Source organism: Anser brachyrhynchus, assembly GCF_964034855.1.
Source record: "Anser brachyrhynchus genome assembly, chromosome: 20".
Lineage (NCBI taxonomy): Eukaryota > Metazoa > Chordata > Aves > Anseriformes > Anatidae > Anser > Anser brachyrhynchus.
In genome coordinates, this window is record NC_137713.1 from 2,901,772 (window position 1) to 2,928,362 (window position 26,591).

Below are 26,591 nucleotides of genomic sequence, written 5' to 3' on the forward strand. Positions count from 1 at the left end.
GAGTTGGAAGGGGAGGAAGGGGACCCACAAGGATCATCACATCCAACTCCTGAGTCCCCAAAGGACCACCCAAAACCTCAGACCTGAGTCTGAGTGTGTTGTCCAAATGCTTCTTGAACTCTGGCAGGCTCAGGGCTGTGACTGCTTCCCTGGGGAGCCTGTTCCAGTGCTTGACTAATGCTGCTGCTTATGATGTAAAAAAAAAAAAAAAAAAAAGAGAAAAGACTGATTACATAGATGCAAAATTTATTTTTTCATTAAACTTGGTTGCATTCAACTGTGGTGCCTCCTTCTGTTTACTCTTGACAGTTCTGGTCTTGGGCTTCTCCAGCTGGAGAGACAGACACCTGCTTTTTTTTTCACTTTTAACAAACTAGACAAAAAACAGGCTTCTCTTTTCCTTTTTATTTTTTCTTCCTGGGAGAGCCGTTGAGTGATAGTAAGGGTTAAACACACAAAGCTCCTCAGCAGTAGAGAAACTCCCTTGCTGATGTGGATTGGCTGCAGTTTATTTTCCCCACCTATGCTATCATTTGACTGCCCTGAAATTAATTAGCGGAGCTGAGACGGGCGGTGTGGCAATGTGTAGCTGAGGTGTTAACACAGTCCCTGTTCCATAAATCAGGTCTGAGTCACACAAGCTGTTTGTGAAACAGAGCTCCAGCATGTGCAAGGAAACAGTTCCCCGTCATCAAAAAACAGCTGAGCGCCTGTGGTGGTTCAAGAAAAGCCTGACACTTTTTCACCCTATGATGGGACAACTTGTTTAAAGGCTGGATGTGGCGCTTAGGGACATGGTTTAGTGGATGACATTGGTGGTCGGGTGATGGTTGGACCAGGTACCTTTTAAGTATTTTCCAACCTTAATGATTTGATGATACTAACTTGCTGAGATGAGAAGCCACAATTTAAAACTTCCCTCATGCTGAGAGGAGCAGGGAAGGAATCCTAGAATAGGCCCTGGGGGAGCACAGAGTCCGACTGCTGGCCGTGCACAGCACCTCCCAAATACTCAGACGGGGTGTCTGAGCATTGTCCAAACACTTTTTGGGCTCTGTCACGCTCGGAGCTGTGCCCCCTTCCCTGGGGAGCCTGCTCCAGTGCCCTGACATTAGCTATTTCGCACAGAAACACGGCAGGTTACACGTAAATTATCGGGAAACAAACAATTTATTAGGCGATCATTGCGCCTCAGGGGCAGACATGGCGCCTCAAAATGGCGCCCTCCACCACGCGCCCCCTCAGCACCGCCCGCAGCCCCCCCGCGGCCGCCGCCTTCCCGCCCATTCCCGCCGGCCCCGCCCCCGCCCACGTGCGCGGGACTGGCGCGGCGGCTCTCGCGAGATCTCGATGTAAACAAAGCTGCGGGGGGGGGGCGGAGGGGGCAGCGCGGGCCGTGTTTTGCTGCCTCAACCAAGCTTGGGGGCGGGCCGGGGCGGGGCAGGGCGCAGCCGCTCTCCAGCTCTCTCCGCGCCCCGCCCCGTTCTGGAAACCGAGGCGGGGATTGGATGGCGGCAGGGAGCGGCCCGCCCTCGGCGGCGCGTGATTGGCTGGGCGCCTGAGGTGCGCTGGGTGTCATTCCCCGTGGGGGTCCCAAATAGTGTCAGTGAGGCGGCGGCAGGTGAGGGGCGCGGGGCCGGGCGGGACGGGGCCGCTCTGAGGGGGCGGGTGGCAGCCGAGGGGCGGCGGCCGGGGCCGGGCGGGCGGCGGCCGGGGCCCCGGGGAGCGTCTGTGGGGAGGCCGCGGGGGGCGCCCGGCGGGGTCCCGGCGCTCCCCGGCCGGCCGCGGCCTGACGGACAGCGCGGCCGGGCGGCAGCGCGGGGGCCGCCGCCGGGCTCCGGGCGGTCTGTCCTGTTTTATTTTTACGTTTTCATTTATTTTTTTGCCTAGGAGTTGCTGCTCGCGGCTCCGGGGCCCGCGGGAGGGTTTCTGCGGGGCGACCCCGCCTCGGCCGCTCGGTGCGGGGCCGGCGCCGCGAGCAGGCGGGGTCTGAGGGGGGCTCGGCGCGTCCCGGCCCGGTGTTCCTGTCAGGGGGGGACGGGCGTCGCGCTGCGCTCAGGCTGCGGAACGCCCCAACTTCCAGGGGCTAAGACCGCAGGGATGGAGCCCTGCTGACAGCCGGTGCCGTGTGGGGGTTTGGCCTTTGGCGTCCCTTCAGTCCTTGGTTTGGGGTGGGGGTGAGGGGGGCACGGCGGCTGGGCGGGTTCTTGGCACCTCTGGTGCCTCTCAGGTGTCTCCTTGTCTGCAGCGAAGGTGTTGCGAATTCACATGCGAAGCACTACAAGTGTGGAGGCAAACTTGAGGGGGTACGAAAAACTGACATAAGAAAGTAAAATGTGTTTCATCACACTTTTTATGTTACCTGCACTGTAACCCACTACAGATCTTATAAGCACATTACACAGCAGTTATGACTGTATGTGTTTATACACATGATTTTCTGAGATCATGCCTTATTAAATTGCGGTCTTACATAATGCTGATAACACCTGTATTTCTGTACCATTATCTTTAATGTACAGTCCAAAGAAAACTTTCTATTTTATTATGCTGCTTTGTGTTGATTTTTTTGCCTTTTTTTTGCTCACACACATGACAGGAGGCGTGTTGTTTGAAGTACTGAAAAAATAATTTTTTAGAGTGCTGTAAAGGGGTGTTATCATACAGGGTTGTGTAAGCCATTTCCTTCTTCAGGAGTTTTTCATCATTCTGAAAAATGTGGCAAGAATTAGTATAGTAATCAATTGTTATACAAAGGATTATTATTAAAAAGAAATGCGTTTCTTACAGGTATCTGCAAAGGAACAATGGCGACAGAATCTCCACGCCGCCCTAGTCGATGTACTGGAGGAGCAGTGGTTCGTCCACAAGCTGTCACGTAAGCACCTTCTGGAAGAAAAGCCCATATTTGAAATACTTTTTATGTCTCGTATGTGAAGAACCCAGCCCAAACTCTCTGGCAAAGCCAGCTCTGAGAGCTTCTGCTGACAATACAGTTTTGTTGCATTGAGTATTTTCTAATAAATGAAAGTCAGCAGTTGTTGCTTTCCTGTCTCCTGGGCCTATGCAGATCAAGCTGTCTCCCTCAATGGGCTGCTTTTTATGTAATACACCAAAACCTTCCGTCAGCCTTCAGAGTTGTACAGTTTAAAGACAAATACTTTATCTTAAAATGTCTTGTTGTTTACTTACACAGTTTTGTTGAACAAACACCACACTGGCCATAGATTAATGACTGCAAACCTCTTCCTTAGGCTAGAGGGAACACGTGTACCAAGTTCCTTTCTTGCTGTTCTTGTAATAATACCTTGTAACAGGGATGGATGTATTAAAACATATAACCTACCACTGTAACACAATAAATTGTGTTAGAGGCTTGTCTTGCAGCCATGTGAAAGAAGAATTTGTTGTATTGTGGAATCTCTCAACAAATTCATTTGTTTGCAGTGACCTTTTTCTTCTCAGTAAGCTTGCTCACTAGAAAAATAATAAAAACACTGTAATAATAGGATTACCATACTTTTTTTTTTTTTGGTTAAATATAGCAGCTTGTTCATGAGCTGTATCTTTTTATTTCAAAGCTTTAAAGTGTTTTATATGAGAATTTATATATGCTGAGCAACGTGCAGCACCCTGCAGAGTTCTGCTGCTTATGTTAAACTCCTAAATTGTTATAAACAGAAAATGGTAGTCAACTTACAAAAAAGAAAAATGTATAAATAATAAACTTTTTGAACCTGATTCTGCTATGGATTTTAAGACTTCTAATGCTAAGTGTTCTGTGTGTTTTTTTTTTCTTTCAAATTTTTGTTCTTTTTTTCAAACCACAAAAAAGAAGTCTCAGTGGAAGTTTTTCCAACTTTAGGAGAGATTTAGAGTACATACAGTGAATAAAACATCTTCCAAACGTCAGCTTTGTTTCAGGGTGTAGTTTGGGGGGAGGGGGAAAACAAACAACAAACCAGTACTCATTTCATGAACTGAAAAACGAGGACACTATGACACTTGCTGGTAGGCATCCACGTGGGAACTTCAAATGCTACTTAATACTATACCCGTAAGATAGACAATTATTGTTAGTAGGTAATAAAGGGCTCTGAAGGGCTCAAAGACAGTTTTGGTGACCTACATAAATCAAAGAAGAATCAGCACCAGAAACCACAGCTTATTTGTAAGGCCTCTGCTTAAAGCAGTAAAAACAAAAATCATTTGATTTGCTAATCCTTGGATTGCTGAACGAAATCTAGTTTAGTCAGTGGTTGAAATAAGCTTTTTGAACTTTAAAATTTCATGGGTTTGATTCATTTTTGTTCGCAGAGAGGAGTCAACTAGTTAAATTGATCCAGGTGTTGCAGCATCTGACTTAAAGTATCTTTGGTATTGCTGTATGTAGGGGAGGGTACTTCATTCTTAACTACTAAACACTCCAATTTCTCTTAAAAGAATCATATGCAACACAGTTCCCGAAAGCAGAAAGAAAACACGTGTACCTTTGGCTATCAAGAACCTAGGTTTCCCTACCTTCAGTTTTTCCTTGCTGCTGTTAGAAGTCTTGCATTAGCACAAGAAAAAACACTAATTGCCTGCCAAAATACAAATAAATTTTGGAGCTGCCGAAGTTGTTAACTAAAGATTTTATTTTTTTTGAGACTTCATGAGCATAGAGGTTGTTGCCAGCATATTTCAGTATTAGCCATTTCAGAAAGCACAAACTTCTTGTGTAGTTTCAACACCATCTAATACAATCAGCCGATGTTGTACGTTGCTCAGCAGTTACACAAGAGCCTCATTGCTCATGCAAGACTAAGCTAATAAAAACATCAGTTTAAATCTACCAGAAGAAATGTATACACTATATACTATTTCACTATACTTACGCTATATACTATTCTAAATCATTGCTGCTAATGAAATTCCAAGAAGGAATAAGCTTCCCAAGCCATAAAATTGTAACCTAAAATATCTGTTTACACTTCTTGGTTAGGGTTTCGTTCCATCCTTTGCCACTTCCACTTACTTCATCATTGTACGTAGCGCATGTGAGGTCAGAAAGTTTTCTTGCCCTGCAAGGGCACCTCCGACCATTAGCTTAAGTCCTCTTATTCATGGTATAATGTCCAAATCAAATAGAAAAATACTGAGAAATAATTTCCTGTTTTGCTTTCATCAGTCAGTCTGAGGTGGAGAACGTGGTTTCTTTCTTGACTTACATTTTACGCTTTTTCCAGAGCAGTTATTTCATTATGAAATAATGAAATATTTGACTTTTCACATACTTCTTGGCCACTGCATACATTATCAGTGTTTGACAGTATGTTAAGTAACTGCATTGAATACTTAGTATTTTTCTTTGTGTTAAACATAATACATGTCTTTTCTGGTGATATGTCTTATTTAGTGTATTCACAACCATTCTGAACTCCAGTAGTGAAACGTTCTCCTTCTATTTTCAAGGGAACAGTCGTACATGGAAAGCGTTGTTACATTTCTTCAAGATGTTGTGCCACAGGTACGTGTACATCTTCAAAACTCTTCAGTATGCAAAGTATACCGAGCAGTTGAAGTCTCTGCCAGGTGGACCAAAATATTAAAAACACAAGCGATTTTTTTATTTATTTATATTACTTACATATTTATTTACGTTACTATAAATTTTGAGACCAGGCTTTTGAAAGCATAAGCTGCATACTATCTGAAAGCTGGGCCTAGAGACTTCCTCTGATAGGTCATAATTTAAATGAAAGTCTTAGATGCCCAGAAGTTGAAGAGCTACCATATAAATAGCAGGAAGAAGGTTGCTGCCTTTTCCTGCGATAATTTTGGCAACAGGATAGTTGTGGAGAAAAGAGAGTGGGCGTAATAATTGCTCTGCCTCTTACAAATGTGTTTTTTCTGGGTTGTAGTTGGAAACCTGTGTATGAGCTCTGCTGGCAGGATTGGTGTTGGGACAAATTGATAGTCACTCTTTGTCAGCCTTTATCTTTGACTGAAAAGGAGAAAGTTTCTTTTGCCTCCTTTGCTCCTTTTTTGAAAATCTTGTTTCCTTAACTTGCCTTGGGAGTGTCCTGGCTGCTGGGGCATTCTTCCTTCTTTTCATTTCTGTTTTTTTCCTCCGAAACAAAACAAACAAACAAAAAACCCCACCAAAATAAAAAACAAAACAAAAAACCAAACAAAAAAAACCAACAACTACAGTGCTTCTGTCTGCTGTTGATCATAGTTTTCACAGGTAATATGAAATACAGCATCATGAAACTGGAATGGTCACTTCTGTATTGCTCATGGGCCTGTCAGTACCAAAGGGAAGCTAATTTTGTTTTGCTGCTCTTTGGAAAGCTGTAGTCACTAGTGGAGAAGTGTTGCAGCTAGTTGCCAGTAGCCTCAGGAAACTATCTTGGTTCTTATTTGAATGACTATCTTGAACAACTGAAGTCATGAATTTCTTTAATGATATTTAAAAAAAATCCTCTGTTAAATGCATTTTTGGAATCATGGTCAAAATTAAATTAGTCAAACTGTCAATTTAAAAGATTGCTGCATCCTTCCCCCACCTTCTTTTCCTCTGTAGTTAAAGGATACAGTCTGTGTTTTATTTTACAAATCAGTTTGCCTTGGAAGCATGGAATGTGATTTGTTTTGGAAAGCAATACCCACACTTATTTTTTAAATTTGTATTTTTAGCTCATGTTATTGCTTTTCTGGCATGTATAAAGTGATTATATGAACTCGTTTCATATTTATTCCAATGTACTGCACAGTATTTTGCCATAATTCATTTGGAAGTGATGGTATTTCTACTGTAGCTCACGTTCTTACTACCGCAGTTTCTCCTGAGAACTGTAAAACACGCAGCTTGGAAACACTACAGATCTCCTTCACAGTTTCTTTTTGTATCTCATCTTCTTATGGGAATCTGTGGAACACAGAACTGAAACATGGGGCTGTTCTTCTGGAATTACAGTTTATTCTCTTTTAAATGGCTATATTAAAGATGTCACAAATGGAACTAGAACATGCCAGTAAAATAAACTGTAGTAGAGGTCTCTTTCTTTCCTCAGTCTTGCTTACAAAGCCTTTAAGTGAATAAAAAAAGAACTTTAGAAGTAAAAATGTCTCACATGAGAACCTCTAGCATAGCTGTTGTATACTACCTCTAAGAACAAAAAGTTAAAGGTTGTAGAAATCGCTGTATTTTAGCTTGACTACATTGCTGTAGGTCATGTGGTGTTTCTAACCTGCTCCAGAAAGCTTTCTGTTATATATAGCTTGTCACTTCTACTTCAGTAAGCGATGTTAGAATTTTTGAGTTAGTTAGAATTTAGTATGGATTATGTTGATCACAAATCTATTAATTTTTGAAACAAAACCTCACGGTAATACTGGTGACAATAGTACTGGTGACAGGTATCTCAGTGTTACTGGTTTTATTTTTTATTTTTTAGTTTACATTCCCTCCTTTGCTCTATAAAGGGAGAAAAAATAGGTGCTAAACTTTATTTCAACCCTTTTGCTTTTCATCCAGGCCTACAGTGGTACCCCACCAGCAGAAGAAAAGGAGAAGATCATTTGGGTCAGATTTGAAAATGCAGATCTAAATGGTATGGTTTCATTTTTCTATCAGTGAATAACTGTATTTTTATTCAGTACCTAGTAAATAAAACAAATCGGCCTTGCCAGTTCATCTGAAGGCAAACTAGCACTTGCATAGGAAGAGGAGCAAACCAAATGAAAAAGTCCTTTTTTTTTCCTTAAGGTAGTTGAAGACAAAGCATAGAACTGAATTCATTTTATCCACTGTTTGGTTTCAAAGCCAGATTATCTTACCTGTGAATCCAGTCCAAATCCTGGATATATTTTCAGCGATGTGATAGAATTCATAATAACCTAGAAAGGAGGAGCTAGTAGGCAGAGTGATCAGACAGTTCTACCATGTCTTTCAGGAAAATAAAAAGGCGTAGCCACAAAACATTCTTAAAATGTTAACTTACCACTTCCAGTGTATCTTAGTCATCAGCAAAGACTACTGCCTGGCAGCTGGTGTTCAGCATCAAGACATGAAGAGGAAATGGTCATAGGCTTTTGCTAACTGTATCAAATCAAGTACATCTCCAGATAAGAAAAGAGGTGTCTTACTTCTGTCTGTCCCAGCTGCTTTTTTTTTTGAAGAAACGAAGGTTAGGGACTGAAGGGGAAAGGTTGAATGCTACTGTCAAGCAACTACTTTTATTAATCAAACATTTTGCAGTTGCTTGTGCTGTTTCTTGTCTACTGTCTTTCTTTCCTGCCTAGAGCTCTAGGATAAAGGCTCATTCTGGTCTCATATGAAGTAATAGAAACCGTAGCCAGAGCTGTGATGGGGAATTTTCAGTTTTTCCAATAGGTTAATAGGGAAGATTATATGTTTTCCAGCTGTTGAAATGGCACAGAGCGTGTCAGTTCATAAATTCATGATTGTTAGAACTAGAAAACACCAATCAACTGGTACATGGCCTTATGTCCAGCTAGTTGAAGTTTTTCCTTGAGGGTTTCTTTTCCTCTTTTGTTTATTTTCAAAAATTCTGGTCATTCTCTCTTCAGGATCTTTTCTACGGCATAACAAAAATGCTTTAGAATATTCTTCAGAATCCGTCATATTCTGTCTAAATTGACTTTTATACAGCCTAATCTGATTTGGCCTGAGTACACGCTCATTTACCATCCTGAATATTTCCTCTCTTTCTTTGATGCTCACATGCTTGCAGTGAGCTTTTGTTCAGTCTTGAAAATGTAGTTTTAAAGGGCGTTATTTGAGAAAAGCTTATTTTTTTGCTTACTATATTCTGTAGCACCCTGGGGATTTCTTTCTTTTTCATAAAAGTTGATGTAAAGATTATTAATACAGTATTTAGGAAGGGCTTTGATCAGTCTGTGCATTTGTACTTGCAGTATTTGTTAATGTTTGTTTTATTGGTCTTTTCTCTATTTGAAAAGTTGGCCATGTTTTATTAATGACTGGAGAAAGAGTTATAGAAGTTTTGGAGGTATATGTGATAACTGATAAAGAATACTTTTCTCCGCTTTAATGAATCTCTTGTTTGCCTAAAAATATATTTTAGTGTTGTTTCAGTGTAAGAAATTAAGACGCATCTCTTTACCTTTAATTACAAGAATGGGAACGAGCATTGAGAAAATGCCTAGTGAGAAAACACCTCCAGTGTAGCTGATGCTAACCATAGCTGATCATAACCTGTTAACCACTGTCTTTAATATTTAAACCCAATTTAGATACGTCAAGGAATATGGAGTTTCATGAAATACATAGCACTGGGAATGAACCACCATTACTGCTGATGATTGGCTACAGTGATGGAATGCAAATCTGGAGCATACCTGTAAGTGCCAGTTACCTTCTCTTCTATGACAGAGGTGTTTTTGTTTGTAATGGTGTGCTAGTACTTTAAATTTTTCCTATTAAAGTGGTTAGAGCCAATATTTACCATCACTGTCATATGCTGTGCATGTAATATGCTTATCTTAAGATTAGTACTGAGCATAGATCAAACACTTGAATTCATGTACCTTCAGATTTGAGGGGTTATTACAAATGATTTGTTTTAGGTAAATTTTCGGAGTCTAATTGGGAGCAGCATTTGACATTGTAGAATAGTTTATATTCCAGAAAGGACAAATCTTTTTAACCCACAGAAGGGAAAGAGGGTGGAAAAATATGAAAAGAATTTGTTTGTCCTAGGAATGCAAGCGTGACAGTATTAATAGTATTTTACAATCACGGTGTTTGTCATGTACATGATTTGCAATTTTAATTTTATTAAAGTCTCTACGTGCATATGGGTTTGATTTTATGCTGTCATACACACCCTGCAGTTTGTGCTTCAGAATGGTTTATGAGCACATGGTCTTAATTTGGGGAGTTTTCCCCAAATTTCTTGAACTATAGAATAAAGTTTAATACAGTAGGTCATAAAATTCTTAACTCAAAAAAAGTATTGCTCGTAACACCTTGTTCTTCAAAATAATGTAGTGAGGATGGAGTTCTTTCTCTTAATAAAATGCATGGCCTTTTTGAAATATGTATCTTTTTGTATTACTTTGGGGTTAGCTGTGTAGGACAAGTTTATATACCAGTTGCGTAGGTGCTGTAATAGAAAATACTCTTTATTTTGTACACCAAAAGATAAGCGCTGTCTAATAGAGTTCACTGGGGTGTGGGAGGGCTGGCTTTTTCCCCTCTTAATTGCATATTGTTAGCTGGAGCTAGGGAAGAAAAACTGCTGAGCTTTGGCATTTGAAGGAGGGTTTAATGGAAACAAAGACCTGGTATACTTTACTAAATTTCAGTATAATATTGGAATTTCTATCTGCTAGTATGTCCTGAGAAACCGTGGCTAATTCTAACTTTATTGGCTTTGTCCTAAATGGAGCAAAACATATCTTTGGATTGTTTTCCTATTTTACCTTTCTAGAGCAGAAAAGCGTGTGAAGTAGCAAAGCTAGCTTGTTGCTTGTTCACTTTTTAAAAAAAATCTAACACTGGAAAGAATTTGAACACTAAAAATTGTTTAATTGTTTAAAGTTTTGTACAACATTTTGAACACAGACCAATTCTATATTACTATACAAAACAGATTATTAAAATGGTTCAGAAATGCTTTGTTCTTTGAAGTGTATTACAGAAAACGGACATTAGGTGTCACTAAGATACCGAGCTAAAGAGGAAATATCTCCTGCTATTACTGCAGTTTTATACTGCAAGGTTATCAGTTAGTTAAGAGACTGTGAGTAGTCAGTTGGATTTCAGCTAAAGAATTCTCATAAAACAGCTCAGTTTATCCTGCTGAAATATTCTTGTCCAAATGAGTGTGCATTTTCTGAAAAATGTACGGCAGTACATTGTGTTGACATCGAACTTGTCCTGGCCACTGTACATATAATAAGAAGAGCTTTGTGTCTGGCAGACAGTTTTTTGTTTTGCTTTGTGGTTATGTGTGTGCACACGTGTGTAACGTGCCCTTGCTTTGTGGATAGGTGAGAGTTCTGTGCATCCCTCTGAAGTGACTTTCTGTGTCTGAATGAAAGAGCGTCTTTGTAAGAGCTATCTGTATCAATGCTCTTGAGAAATTCATTGCGAGATGGGATCCTACATGTATAAGGAAAGCAAGAATGAAAGGAGTAGTGCGTCTCATTTCTTTGATACACGAACTGATTACCTCAGTGTAACCTGTTCTGCATTAGCTGTCCGCGTTTAAACTCTTAACCCATGGTTCACTCCAGTAAGCATGAAATAATTTGGTGGATCTTACTAACAAACGAGGAGTTAAACTACTTCACGCTTATCCTGGCTTATGTGGAGTAAGTGTGGTCACTGGTACTTTCAGGTAGGTAGTACGAGGTAACTTATCCATGTTTCCCAGTGGGAAAGGGTTGTTTTTTGTTGTTGTTGTTGTTTTGTTTGTTTTCTTCTTGTGTCTGGATTAGACACGGGTTAGGCCATGGAATGCCTGCTATTACCTCCTTTTTCAGCAGGACAGTGCAGTCAGGTTGTATTTCCCCAGTGTATTTCACTTGCTCATAATCCTTCGATTTTGATAGTATTTAATATCTTTTGATAGTATTTAATATCTTTTCCTAATATCTTAGGAAAAATAAGCAGAATGAAATTGCAAGAAAGTTTCTCTTATTGTTCATTTTCTTGAGGAGGTATTTTTAATGGGGGGTGAAATTCCAGTGCAGTGGAAGAAAATGCCAACTGTGGAAATGTTGTACCTTCCATCCTAAGCATGTCAGCTGTAGAGATAGCACATCACATTGCCAGTCCTTATTTGTGTAACCTGTGAAATTGTGATGAGACCACATCCAAAGAGGCACAGCTTCATCCTGTGCAATACTGCAATTTGTATGTCTTAGTATAATTTCAGTGTCCGAATGGTTCTGTTGTTAGTAACATGGTCTTGGATAGCTTCTCAGATTAATAGAGAACATCTTAATATCAATTTTTAAATATCTTTTCAGAGCCTATATACCATGTGCCTGGAGGTAACATGACCTGTATTTTTACACATTTGTGTTTCTCCATCTGATTTTTTTTTTGCTTACTTAACCTGAGTAAAAGAAAATCTGGCGGACAACAGTTTTTTGTCCTCTGATATTATACAAACATATCCTTTCTTCTTGATTTTGCTCAGTATTTAGCTTGTGATTAAGTAACATTATTCCAGTTATTAAGAAAAAAAGATCTCTCTAGTTTAAAAACCTTTCAATCTGAAAAAGCAACAATTTGACATTTATGTGAAAATCTACTCAGTAAGGCTGTTATCTCTAGCATTGTGCTATTTATTCATACAATTGAACCTCTATTCAGCACTTAATAAAATAATGTGTTGCAGGCAGTCCAGTTTGTGTCTGAGTGATTATGAAGTGTTTATGACAGCTTCTAAGCTGACACTCGCCGTAATGGTGTTACATTGACTTCTAAACACCTTTGCAGTCTGCCTCCAGGAGTGTGTGTCTCTTTGCAGTCTGAGTGGTTTCACATTAACATCTCCTTGGAGTAAGATCTTTGACTACAGAAGTGTTACTTGCAAATGGAAGATACCATTAGGGCTGCTTCAAAGGGCTGAAATAATGTTTGGACTGCTGGGTGCTGAAGTAACGGCTGGGGTTTTGAAGTGCAGCGTCTAAATCTGTATTGCATAAGAAGCGGAAGGTGTCCATCCAAACGACTTCGCTTTGATCTTTGTTTTGAAATAGGGGTGGGAAGGTTAAAAGTGTTCTTAAAATATGCCTCACTAAGTGGGGAGAAATCTGGGAATATACAAAAGTATGACTAGAAGTTCCTAAAGCTCCTATTTGATAATTGTGCTGCGTACTTTTTTGTTTCATTTGGACTTTGTTTCTCCCTTGCTCCCAGTTTCATGTTTCAGATACAGTTGGAACTGGTTTCTGCCTAATGTGGTTTCCAAGTATCTGTTCTAGATGTTCCTGTTCAGAGAAATGCATGTTGGCTGGTTTTGTGGCAGATAATTTTTTTTTCATTGTATGCAGGAAGCATCAGAAGTAGAAAATAATCTTAATTTAATGGTTCATATTACAATTAAAAAACAAAACAAAACAAAACACACACAAACACACAAAAACACACCAAAACCCAAAGACCCAACTATCAAGCTTGAGTTGAATAGAGTAGAAACTACCAAAGGGAACTTACTAATAACAAGGGCAGCTGTATATTTAGCAAAAAATACTTAAAGGCTGTGGTATAATGATGTTGCCACAAACTAACGGGGTGCGTCAGCCCATATGGTAGGTGACTTCCATCTGGAGACTCCAGAACGCAGAGGACTCGTTGGGCAAGGATGGCATCACGCACTGCCATTCTCCACTGCCAGAACTGAAATTTCTTTAAATACTGGTGTCAATAATACTCCGTTTCTTCATTTTTAGACCTGCAGGTGTACAGCAGATGGTGTGTCTATGTGGATGTCTAGAGGGATGGATATGGTAAATGAGGATGTGTCAGTTCCATTTTGTCTTCTCTACCGTTCATGAGAAGTTTGGTCTGATGGGGTTTCAATGAGGTTGTCCTAGTCCCATTGCAATTCTTCCCCTTCCAGAGCTGGGAAAAGGATTAGTCACTTACCACATCGTAAGCTCCGGGCCTTGCTCTTTCCAGACCTCTTCCCGATACAGGATACGGCTGTTCAGGCTTGTCTCAGCCACTTGGAAATATCTGATGATGACCTGACCTAGAAACCCTGAAAAATGTTTAAGGACTTTACAAAACATCCATGCAAATCATTTTAAGGCTTTGGTTTTTTTGTACTGCTGCTGCCAGCGGCATGCAAGAAATGTTCTGTTTTTACACTCATTAAGTGATTGCAAATCTGGTGGAAGATTTTTCATTTACATCATAGCATGCGCTGGTGTGTGTTGGGGGGCGAACGACCGACATGCAAAGAACTAGGGAGGGCTATAGTGAAAGGTAGCAGAGGAGTCCAAACAGTTTCATGCAGCTCTCTTTGCATGGAGTCAAAGCTGAAATGAAGGCTCCTGAAGGCTGTTTGTACCCATATGCTGCCTGTGTCCAGTACTGTGTGTGGTGTTCTTGTCCGTGTGCAAAATGAAGTGATGAAAAAGGGAGCAGAACTGACTCCCAGATGAGAATTTTACAGTGAGCCTGCAGCCTGATCATGCTAAAACTCCTCAAAATATATGACAAAATGCGAATGTTGAGGACATTGTAACCAAAGCCATTTCAAACTTCTCATTGTTTTTTAAACTCAATTTGTGTTGCCATAATTTTAAATGATAGATGCAATTTTCATACTTAATTCAGTCACTTGAGTAGGCTTCTGTAACACGGAGCATCTAAATTCTCGTAATCTCTAGATAATCAGAGAGATGTTTTGAATGAAAAGGATGACTGCTTGAGTTCCTAAGATGGCTGGTAGTAGTTGTTATCCTGGCAGGATTATGTCAAACAGTATTTTGTGGTGGTATCTGCCAATTGCTGATTGTCTCGTTATATTGCTCTATTAAAAGTATGTACTCAGAATATTTAAAAAACAAAACAAAAAAAAAACGAATAACAAACTGATCCCTGTGCTTTGCGACAGTTTTTAATATATAAGCAGTTTACTTTTCCACTGTTGCACAGTAGTTTAAGCATTGAATTTCCAACTTCGTTTCAGTTTGGTGTGCATTTGACTTTTTTCACCATGTGAAAGCCATTTTCTATGGTTGGAAACTATTACTTATCCTTAGTGTGAACAACACTTTCTTTGTTCTTTTTTTTTTTTTTTTACAGAATGGGTGCAAACTGGTATGCTCCAAACAACAAAGCTCTGTCATCAAAAACAGTGCGCCAGCTTTCTGGTCTGTAGTATTTTAAGCAGTAGTTGAAAATACCTGAGTGGGGGAAGTTGTTCCTCTTTCTGTTTGTCCTTCCTGGAGGAGAGAGGTGAAGCCTTCACTGGGGGCCCGGGTTTGAATCAGGCTCTTCTTTGCTTGCAGCCTTCCCTGTAGGTCTGGGGTTTGATAGCGGCCACGGAGGAAACTGAAACGCGCTATCACACCAGCTTGGAGCTCTCGTTTTGGATCTGCTCTCTCATAGAACGAGTACCTGATGCTGCTTTTATAGTATAATATTCAATTCTTGAAACCTGTTTGGAAATATTCTTGGCTTTTGGAATGGGAAAGAAAAACTTTTAAGAGCTTTGAAAGCTGCCACAGGGACTCGCTACTTAGCTGGATCAAATCCAAAATGGCAGCCACAGCCTCCTTTCTTCACAGGTGCTTTTTGAAGAATTTAAAGCTCTGTTTTCAGTTCATGAAGTCTATTTATATTTTGTCTATGCTATGAGACTGTATAGCTCAAGGGACTGGTAATGGGATGTGGAGCCTTTTACCATAGACTTGCCAGCCCGCATCTTGCCCAAATTGGCAGTGACAAAGCCGTCAGCCATTTACTGGTGGGGTTGGGCTTATGTTAAATGTGGTTATTTGTCGCACTTTGGTTCCTAGTGGAATAAGTGTCCTGTTCACAGCAAAGTTTGGCTGTCTTTGTTGGCTGTCTTGGGAAAGAGATAAGGCCTGAATTGGCAGGAAGATGAGGCAATATAATCTCTCTGTCCTGAAGATGCTGCTTTCAGTCAAAATCGATACGCGTGGCCTCAGCAATGGTAATAAAGTTTTAAGTTTTATATGGGTAAATGAAAGGTGTTAGCATTAGCCGCAGTTAATTCGGAATTTTATAAGATTGCAAATAGCAGAAGCTTTTGCTGGTGATAGTGTTTGAAAGAAATAATTTAAGTCAAATAAAATCTTGAACTTTGAAACCCTAATGTATTTTTCAGTGCCCAGCAAACCAGCAGCTTGGTTGTTCTTAGTTCAAGGCATGCAACAAAGTGCAATGCCTTGTATGATTTTGTGTTTTCTGTAGAACAGTTAAGATCATGCAGCTTAAAAAAACAATCCATAACAAAAACTTAAGCTACAATAGGTTCCTAAGTATTGGTGTTGTAATCTGCTCTATGTTGGGTTACGTGCAGATTTTTTGTAATTTTTTTTGTGCTTTTTAGGGAGTTTCTTTACAAAGGAGTTGTCAGTTGTTGGGTGGCATCTTGTATTTTCATTACTAAATCGACGGTGGGGGCCCTGTCTTAACATTTGCTCATTTTTGGCTCCCAGTAGACAGCAGCGTAGAACCTGCTGAGTACGTGAACTGTACCGATGGCTGAATTTATCTGAACAATTAATTGCTTTTTTTTCTTAGTTGTGCACAGTATCCTTGGAAAAAATCCTGCGCAAACTGAGAGGAAAGGACACGTTACGTTGCAGCACTACATAGTACAGAGGTCTCAAACCAGAGTTAGGAGCTGAGTGCTTCCAATCTCGTCTTTGTAACCATCTGATTCTGTGGCTGTGGTTAGTCTGTTTATCTTTCTGCTGTTCCCCCCAGCATAAAGTGAAATAGTTATCTTTCAAGTAATGAATATTAGTTACTAAAAAGTAAAAATATATCCATGAGAAGAGCTGGCTCAGGTTTTCACGGTAGGTGCTAAGGTACAAATAAACTTCGTTTGTATTTGTACGTTTTTAGGCCATTATTTGAAAATCTCGGCTTTAAGCTCTACCAGATCTTGGCATCGCAGGCTAAATAAACATGCTTTCTGGAGTTCAGTGTATTTAAGAGCAGAAACTCAGTTACGCAGGTTTGGCCTTCTTAGTATATCTTACTTTTGGGACTGTAACTTTTATTTGAAGTAGATTGGAGCTAGAGCTGATGTGCTGGCATACTTAGAGTAGAAGGAGGTGACTGAATTGGGTTGGATGATTTTATGTGAATCACTTCTTCCGTACTTTTGTTATGCTAGTTCTTTTCCCTCTTGTTTTCATTCATAGCCATTGATGTGCGTACACATGTGAAACAGCATTTTCATGATTTTGGGGAAAAAAACTTTAATTGCCAATAATAATAGTTCCAAAGCTTTTTATTTTTCTTCTTCTCCACTTCCTCCTTTACTCTTCCATAGTGCTGCTGTGTTCTGATGGATAGAAAGCCTGCTGTTTTCAGCTCTCTCTCTCGTGTCCCGTCCTGTCCTGTCTCCCCATCTCCCCTCCACCTTTTCTCCTTCACTGTGCTCTGCTTTTTTCCAAGCTGTCTTTTCTGGTGTATTCTTTCTGGAGGTTTTTTACCTGTGTGCTTCCCTGCCACCCCCTGCTCTAAACTCAGGATCTGTTAAAAAAAAAAACAACAAACCTTTACTGAGTTGATTTCTGATCATCATTTTTTACGTCTGGTATAGAATCTGGTCAATAAGTTTGTCAGAGCAGGGGCCTTTAGCTGTCCCAAAGGGAGAATTCCAACTTGTTTTTGCAAAAGCTGGAGTACTGCAGGGTTTTGTGTTGTTCAGATGCTGCTGCTAGCTGGACGAGGAGAATCCATAATGATAGGAACATCTGCCTAATAAAATAAGAGCAGAGTAGATGAAGGGATTAGTTCTCATATTGATTACAGTTTTTAAACTGTTGTGTCCATCAGTTAACATCATTGATGTTAACTCATACCAGTGTGGAACTGCTAACTGTATGCAAACCTAAAGTGGCAAGGACTGGTATTTCCCCAAGTTGGTGTAGCTCGCATGTTGTTACAGGCTTACTACAGCAAAGCAGTAGTTCAGTGCGTTCTGTTGAAGCAATAAATGCAAGCTCAGTCTTTATGGAATGGTCAACATCTCTGTAGTCGGTAAGGTATACACTCAGAATATACTCAGAATACTCTTCTGGAAGACTTGTGCTTCTGTGGGGTAAGTTTCATTCTGCCCCATTGTGATAATAAATAACAAGGCTTGGAGTTCAGACTGGTGGTAAGCTAAGGGTGTGAAGTACTATACTTCTGATTTGTTGGTCAAACAGTAGCAGTATTTTAATTTTCTGAGCATGTAAGCTGAAGTGCGGAAAGAAATGGGAACAAATACGAAATGACATTTCAAAAAGTTAACTTGGATTTATAGTTCAGTAATTCATAAGAACCTTGTTTCAAATTGTGTCTATTTCTGATACTGTAAGCTACTTACTTGGAAAAACTTCATGCCAATGTGTTCACTGCTTTCCCAGCCTCCTTACGTCTGGTTGAAGTTGTTGGTTATTTGGAAATGAGCTTCATAGCATTGGCCTTTTTCTTCAAGTTTGACATTCCGTATTGGATCCATTACCAGGCAGTTATGAAAATGCATTCTGACTGACCATTTACAGGAAGTCTGGAAATTCTTCTTAACTATTTCTGATTTAATCTTTTCAAGATTGCCATTAGAGACAAGCTTAATTAGTTTTGACCCCCCATTTTGAAACATAATTTTCACACCTGGAGAATACGGGATGTACTTAAACATCAAGTTGTCTGATCGTTTACTGCCAGCGTTTGCCACTCTTTCTTAGAAACAAGCTGTATAGAATAAATGTTCGTGGTCTGTATTCCTTGAACTTCTGTTATTTTAGTCAGCAGTCAACTTCAAGCGTTTTCTTCTAAAACGTGTGGTCGTTAATGGTACGTAGTGCTGGGACCTCATTCATGCCTAAGACACGTTTCTAGAGGCAGGCCATCTTTGTTCCTGTAATTTGTGTTATTCAAGACTAAGATACATCCACATTTAGACAAATTGCAAATGGTTGGTTAGAAGGGCAGTGTCTCTTCTATCTGTAAAGGGGAGGAGAGGGAATACCAACTTGCCACCATCTCTGCCACACTCCGTGTTGCCTCTGATCTGAGTCTTCCCCTGCCACCAAAGTCACTGTTCATCTAAAGCAAGTTCAACAAATAAGATTTTTATATCAAAAGTAGGCTAAGAAAGTTAAGTAAGTGCAACATGTTAGTATGGATTCTGTTTGGCTAGACTGGAGGTACTTACTCTGGAGCTCTTTGTATGTATTATATCTTGTTAACGCATTGCAATTACTGAGTTAATAAAGAAATCACAAAACTGGATTTGTCATGTTTTCAAGGACAATTGCATATAATAAAGCTTGTCAGCCTTAGCATACCCTGCCCTTATGAGGTATCACTTGTTGGGCAGAGAAAAGGAATTGCAGAGTATTTCTGAACTAAACTTTTGCCTAAATGTGTGTCGTGGTTGTTTATTTCCTTGAGAATCGTGTTTGCTGTCAGTGTACCTCCATTACATTCAGTGCTTATGCCGTAAAGAGTCTCACCTGCTGCTACCACCGTAATTAAGCTGCATATTTCAGCACTCAGTAGCTCAGTGGGGAACCAGTTTATTTTTCTATGCAATTGGAGCCTCCTAACCAGCAGTTCTTTTCTCAGTGTTTGAGTGTTGAGCATTTGAGTGCTTTTGGAGATTTCTGGAGAAGATGTCTGTACGGGAATTTGATTTTAAATGAGCTGACTGTGGAACGGACCAATTTTGGGGGATGTATTTTATATGTACACGTTTGTGTGTGTGCATGTGTGCTTTCATATATGTATATTTTTACATTGTACGTTCATGATCTGTATGTATTGCAGATCAGTGGTGAAGCTCAGGAACTCTTCTCTGTTCGCCATGGTCCGGTTCGAGCTGCACGAATCTTACCAGCTCCACAAATCAGTAAGTGTATATATATATATGGTTTATAATTAAGCATAACTTCTTTTTACAGATCTTTGACCAAATCATTGTTAGAACCTGATGTGTAATTATAAACTGTGTCACCTTGACTAAATACCTCTTCATAATAGTGAACTCAAAAATACAGCCCCAGATCTGATGGCTGTAAATTACTTTTTGATTTTGCATCTAGTAAGTTACACTGCTTACTCTTTTTCTCTCTCAAAATTGCATATATTTAGCATTTGACAATGATAGTTGTTACATTAGAAAACTATTCAAATTAGCTCATATTAAATTAAGTTAAAACTTTTAAAAACATGTTTTGGTCTCTTTTTACATGGCTTGGTTTAAATACATCTTTGATTAAAAGTACATGAATGTATCATTGACCAGTATTTGGAATCAGATAAAAGTAAAGCTGTAATAAGAGGCCTTAGATAACTAACACATGAGCTTTAATGATTCAAAATAAAAGGAATTTGTAAAGGAGAAGCTGATTACCATCAGTAGGCTGAAGCGCTATTTTACTGTAAAGCTGGAAAAAAGGAATTATTGAAACTGGGACTCTTGCATGGATGGATTTGGCACATTCCTAGAAACTGAACTTAGTTGGTGATAAGAAGCTCATTCCCAGGTGTGAAAGGAAAGCTTATGGTTTTAACGTGGTGACTTTACGGTAGCAGAACTTAATAGTTTGTCAACTATTTCGTTAAAATACTGTAGTCCTTTGATGCTAGATTCTCTGCGGCATCATGTGCTTCATAGCATAATACAGCATTGTGTCAAAAGTTATTTCATGCAGGCTTGTTTCATGCAGGCTTACTGCAAAGGAGACCTCAAATCTGATTTAACAGGTTATAAGTGTTCTAGTAGCAGGAACGTGGGGCAGTATCTGGAGTTGGCCATGCACACTGCCAGCTCAGATCCGGCAAAGTTTATTAGTTCAGGCTCTGTGCCATGCTGGGGCAGTGAAATGGCTCCTGTAACTGCTCTGGCCTGGCAGCCGTGCTGCAGCGTTCGCACAGCAGCGTTTTGTCTCAGCTACCAAACCAGGCAAGGCCTGACCTGGCCCAGAATCGCAGCACTGGTGGATCTTCAGCCGGGGTAAGATGTCCGTAAAGAACTGAGAGATTGCTGTAAATAACACTAAAAAATGTAGGCACTTATTCTTCTTTGCGGACCCGCTTTAAATCACCCACAAAATTTAGGGTCAGAAATAGTGAGAAAATTACTGTTTCTGATTCCCCTGAGGTTAAAACTTGAGGTGGCTAAAACATGAGTAATTGTAGACAGCCCTTGCTATGCTCAGCCTTTCCCACCGTTACACAGTAGTGCTGTGCTCCAGGTGAGCATTGGGGACCTCTAGCACATTTGGCATGCATTGCCTTGTCTTGAGGCAGCGGGCACAAACAAGTGGGGAGAAAGAAAAGGGCTTTTGTCACTTGTTGAGAAACATTTTTGATCACTGATTCAGGGTATACAAGAATACCTCTGAGTTTGGAAAGACCGTGAATCTCTTGTTAGAGATAGGTAAGAGCTGTTAAATATTTTATAATTCTGTATTTGATAGTTGTGAACTCTGTTTTTACTGTGAACGAGATGCTTGCATTACTGTAGAAAAGAGAGACCAGCATGCAGGCAGTCTTCAGGGAGCATGCTGTTGGCAACAGCCACAACAGTGAGATGAAGGTAGTTGCTAGAGGTAGAATTTTCCAGAATTAGCTGTCTGTTGCTGTCAACAGTGAGGGTCAGAGGGTGGCCATTATTAATAAGAGAAATGACAGTACTGAGCGAATTTGACTGTTAAACTTGGGGGAAAAAATGATTAGTTCAATAGAACCCAAGGAGATCAAGTGTATCCAGGGTACCTTTTTCCTTGGTTAAAGGAGTTGCAGAAACTCCTTTGCCTGGGAGAACTTTGCTTTTCTTTTTGGTAACTAAAGAAGGGAAGAAAGGTCCTAATTCAGATAGAGGTGGTTTTCAAGCCAAGACTGCTGGTCAACCCTTTGCTCCCAAGACCCTCTGAGTGCTGTTGGCAGTTGCAGAAAACAAAACAAAACAAAACAAAAACTTGGGAGAGAGTCAGTGTGGATTGCAGAATGTTGTCTTGCTGTCAGAACATCATTTCTGGCCATTGCCAGTGGGCCAGTGAAATTTAGAAATGGCTGATCTGCAAGATTGCAGCATCACTTTTCCTCAGCTGTATGTTCTTAGTAGGACTGGAATTGTAATGTGATCTTGTGTCATCAAAACAATATCTGTACGTGTGTGCATGTGTACAAATAGGATGCATTTGGCTTTATGTTTGTACGTAGCCTGGAATGCCTTTCCCATTTCAGCCAATAAGCCAGAATGCATAGCAGGTGGTAACACAACCCTCGTTTCCCCGGTCTGAAGAAACAGACTTCTAAGTGAAAGGTAACCATCCCATCGTCATCTTCAAAAATCAGATATTTTTTTCTTTAAATGATTCCTGAAATAAGTAGGAAACAAGCTCATGTCTTTGTATCCCAATTAAAACTTCGCTGGCTTCAGCAGTAGGTATGGCTTTGATTATTCTCTACAGCTTGAAATATAAATGGTTCAAGTTTTACAGGGTAACCAAATTCCCAGCTTAAGAGAGGAGATGAAGTTGCCTAGCTAATATTCAGAATATGGGAACATCTCGCTCTGGATGCTGTCAGTCTTAAAAAGACTAGACCCTGGCACCTTGCATGCCACAAACTGCATTATCAGCTGAGCCATCTGGTTGGCAGGGCTCTTTAACTTGCCTAGCTCTTCCCTTTAAAATCTGTATGCTGTGATTAATTTAATACTTATGTGTGCACAGGTGCCTCGTTTGCTGGTCTCCAAATTTCTGTCTGTTTAGATGCATCAGGCATACAAAAGAAAAAATAAATGTTTGAAGAGAAATTGATGGGACTTCGTGATTATTAGAAGGGAGAAAATATTGTTAGATATAAAACAAAACAGAGCTGGAACTCTGCCAGTTAAATTTAGCTACCGTGCTCTGTGAAGAGGAGACTACAGTTGGTAACATCAATGTAGTTAATGAGAGTGGAAGGGGGGAGAGGCAATAATCAGGCTGTTTTAACTCCCTACTACTCCATTTTACATGGTTCAAATTAGTAATGTCCTCAGTCCTGCTCAAGTTTCTTTGTATTGGGCTTCCTCTCACCCAACACGTAACAGCTGTATTTAGCCATGCTAAGCTGGGTATTCATATTCTTTGTTCAGCAGGTTTTCAGATTTTTTCACTTCCTCTAGATAATGGCTTACTCGTTTTTCTGGGGTAACTGATTACATGGATAGTATTCGTACAATTGAAGTGTTTGCATATTACTAAGTATTCTGACTTGCATATCCCTAGGTTTGTCTTTTCATTTGCACTTCTGTGATATTTATAGGAATATTACCTATTTTGGTTTTCTGTAGTAGTTGTATGTTGTTTGACCTATGAAGTCACTACAAAACAGATTCAGAGCCTGTTTAGTAGTTTTTTTAAAATGCTGTTTTCTCTTTGAGATCCATTGTGTGTACGCTTCTGAAATCACTGCTAAGGAAATAATAAATATACTTCAGATAGGTTTACCTTTCTTTTTTTCCCCTACAAAATCAGAATATTACTGCTTTCTGAAATGAGTTAGTGCTGCGGTCTCCCATTTTTCATTATTTATCCCAGGTCACTTAAAAAAATCCTGGCCAAATACCTGCTTTCTGCCTTGTGCTATTTCATTTATTAAGGTAGGCTTTTATAGCTTAAAAGTCAATCAAGAAACTAGTGCTTTCTACTGAGGGAAGTCCAAAGCCTAATTCTGGAATAGCATTATGTGTGGTAATTCATGGTTCAAGGGTACATGATGACAGGTTGGTGTGTTGAAGTTCAGATCAGTCATTGTCTGTAAAAACCTATTTCCATAGCTCAGCATTATGAAAATAAATTTCTCCAGTGAACTGAATTAATTTATTGCCATTTTCTAGATTATACCACTTGCAGAAAAGATGATATAATAGTCGTACATCTTGCAATGAATTTGACTGTTTAGTCACATTGACTGATAAGGAAAACAAATGCAACTAAGAAAGGAAAGAAAAAAGAAATCAGAGGTATTAAATTATTTGAAACAACTGTGAACCACAGGAAGCTTATGGACAAAGGGTTGAAGACTAGAATTAACTTGAAAAGCTAAAATTTATTGGGGGACAGACTAGTTTTGCATTTCAAAGTCTAAGGTTAAAAAAAAAAAAGTTCTACAGAAGATTTATCTCTGTGCTCTCCTGCTCACATCTTTGATTTTGGTAAAATAAAATTTGAACCTCAAAAGCTGACTCAACTTTACAGGCAGGTATACTTAAAAGAGCTATAATATTTAGGTTGCTTTCTAAGGGAAGGCAGATGTGAGTTTTGTATATATTCAACCACTTGGGTGGCTTAGTGGTTTTAAGTCCCAGAAGGCCAAGATAATTGCACGGTACGTACAGCAGAGGAGGTAGCCCTACGAGTTGAACAAGCAGTAGCAGTTTGGAGGTAGATTTGGGTTGGTGTAAGTTGGTCATGCAGGTGTGCGTTCACATTTGGCTGTTTTTAACTGCTAGGTGCGTTGTTCCGGTGTAATGAGCTAATCTTGGTGGATTATAGAAATTACAGAGCAGAATTCTGAAGCGCAGGAAGTAACCCTTTTTATAGATATCATTGGGAAGAATTTTGGAACATGACATGTTAAAATACTAATTTATTTGAAGCTCTGTGGACTGACCTGCATGCTCCCATTTCAGCTCTGGCCACATCACATCAATGTTCTAGACCAGAAGACCTTCACCTTTCACCATGTTAGACTGCTGTGTCTTTTAATTTTTTCAAACAAGAGTCGATCAAAATAAAATACTTCCATCTGTCTTCAGTTAATGTGTGGCTCTAGAAACATTGATCTCTAGCAAATGTTTCGAGGTCATCTTTTTCTTTATTTAGTTGTCCAAGGATAAAACTATGGTGTTTTGCAGAAGACAAAGCAAATTTCTGTAAATGCGTATAGCTCTGCCTCTTTCACCAGAAATTTTTTAATGTTTGCACTGAATTTGGAGCCATCGTTCAGAGTTTCCCTGTGGGTGTGCTGGCAGCAGTTTGGTCCAGTTCTCCAGAACTGTCCGTTAAAGTCAAAGCCAGAAACAAATGCACAGACACTTCCTCCAGCAAGTGCCACTCCATGTCGCTGCTGTCTCTGCCTAGGGCTTGTTCTTGTTTTCCCGAGCTTCTTTTTAGGCAACTTGCATGTTCTCGGCAGTCGTCTTAGGGCTTGACTGCCCTTTCAGACAGACATCGTTTGCACATCGATTCTAATGGCTCTAAATACTGTGCTCATTGCATGCAGCCAAGATGTGCCAAGATAATGTTCTCCAAGCAGCTGCTCTGCTTGTTGCAGTTGCTTCTAGCAACTCTGCTATCTGGTTAGCTCTGAAAAGGGGGTGGTGGAATGGGCTGAGGAGGCAGTAGATACCAAAATTCAGCTGGAGTTGGTGGGGGTGCTAATTTCTGGGGGATGCAGGAAACAGGTATGGTGCTGCAGGTGTTGGAGAGGGACTTTGATAGGTAACGTGTCTGGGGGTGCTGGAAGTAGAGGGAGATACAGTGACGAAAAGCTGTGGTCTGGACCAGGAATCCTAAAGGAGCAGAGGAAGGTCTGCATGAAGAACAGGAGTCACAGCCCCATTGATCAGGCATGATACTGAGTACTGGAATTAGTGCTTATCTGTGCAGGAGATAGAGCATTTATAGATGCTACCCTGAAGCCGAGGAAAGAATACACACGCCATTTTTAGGACTCGCTCAAACCTCTTCACTTCAGTTTCAAGTAGCACGTATGTTTTTTTTTTGCTTTCAATAACAAATGCACAACAAAGCAGTCACAAAATGGTGGTAGAGATTAAGAAATGTTAAAGTTTTTTCCCTTTTTTTCCCATGAATGGAAGAAGCAAACAGGGAGTGAAAACCTTATGTAAGCAGTGCCAGCCACGTGGCTCAGGGCACTTCCAGATCCTGGTTGTCTCCTGCTCTGACGTGGCAGGACTGTGAACGCAACACAATTTTCAAGTAACAGAAATAAAAGGGTTAAGTCGAGCAGGAGATGCACTGCATTATTGAATTGACGGGATCTCTGGAATCACATACCAGAAATATGCTCTGCATGCATGGATGCTGCTGCTAAATAGGTCACAGTTTGATACTTAGATAGTGAATTTCTTGCTCAAGGGAAACAAGGGTACTTTGCATAGCTTTTGAGTTCGTGTGAAAATCAAGGGGGTTTCTTTTTTTCCCCCCAGGTGTTCTGTTGTTACTGTTTTTGTTACTGGCATTGCCGAGAGGCCTTAGGAGGTCCGAGGGCTGTCTGTTCACAGTCTCATCAGGAGTACAGCACATAAGCTGCTCCGAGCTTGTGTGGATAAACTTTTGACTTCGTAAAGTTGTAAATGTTGATTTTTATGGAATTTCATTTAGCCATTTTTTTTTATAGTTTTAAATATACTAACAAGTTGGATTTAATAAAAAGGCACATATATGTGATTTAGCTAAATGGAGCTGTAGATGCGGCGGGGCTTATTTGGCAGGAAGCACAGTTTTCATTACTTTAATTGTGTGATTTGTCAGGATTTCCAGCTTTTTGTAAATGCTGTAGTGTTATATGACAGAATTAAAAGGATTTAGAATAAAAGGAGTTTAAGAAAAAGACTTCGCAACAGGATTTCAATACTTTTTGTATTTGAGGGATTTAGCTAGCTGTTTTTCATTTCAATCATCCTGCTGCATTTGGTTAAACACTGTGTGGAGCAGGTGTGTGCCACGTCAGTATATCGCACATGCAAATAAACACAATTTTACAAATAAAAATTAATCCACCATAACTTGGAAGATTAAATTCCACCCCGGAACTAGGCAGGGTTTGCTGACTCCATTAAGCACTGCAGAGAACAGCACACGTCGCTTTTTGCAAT

At 40.1% G+C, this 26,591-nt stretch overlaps 1 protein-coding gene across 16 annotated transcripts in view; it reads left to right on the forward strand.

Annotated features, from left to right (window-relative positions):
- Positions 1-1,465: 1,465 nt before the first annotated feature.
- The window catches only part of BCAS3 (BCAS3 microtubule associated cell migration factor), a 357,411-nt gene continuing 332,285 nt past the window's right edge, over positions 1,466-26,591 (forward strand). For 8 of the 16 annotated variants that reach the window (XR_013941294.1, XM_080563583.1, XM_080563582.1 and 5 more), the window contains exons 1-6: positions 1,466-1,621; positions 2,791-2,878; positions 5,455-5,509; positions 7,523-7,598; positions 9,265-9,371; positions 19,520-19,601. Coding sequence is in view for 15 of the 16 variants with exons in the window: in XM_080563583.1 (XP_080419709.1) it covers positions 2,808-2,878; positions 5,455-5,509; positions 7,523-7,598; positions 9,265-9,371; positions 19,520-19,601 (391 nt within the window). In the remaining variant the exon portion in view is untranslated. Of the gene's footprint in view, positions 1,622-1,789; positions 1,845-2,790; positions 2,879-5,454; positions 5,510-7,522; positions 7,599-9,264; positions 9,372-19,519; positions 19,602-26,591 lie in introns of those variants that run through there. The other 8 variants (XM_080563579.1, XM_080563571.1, XM_080563570.1 and 5 more) reach the window with 3 other exon arrangements.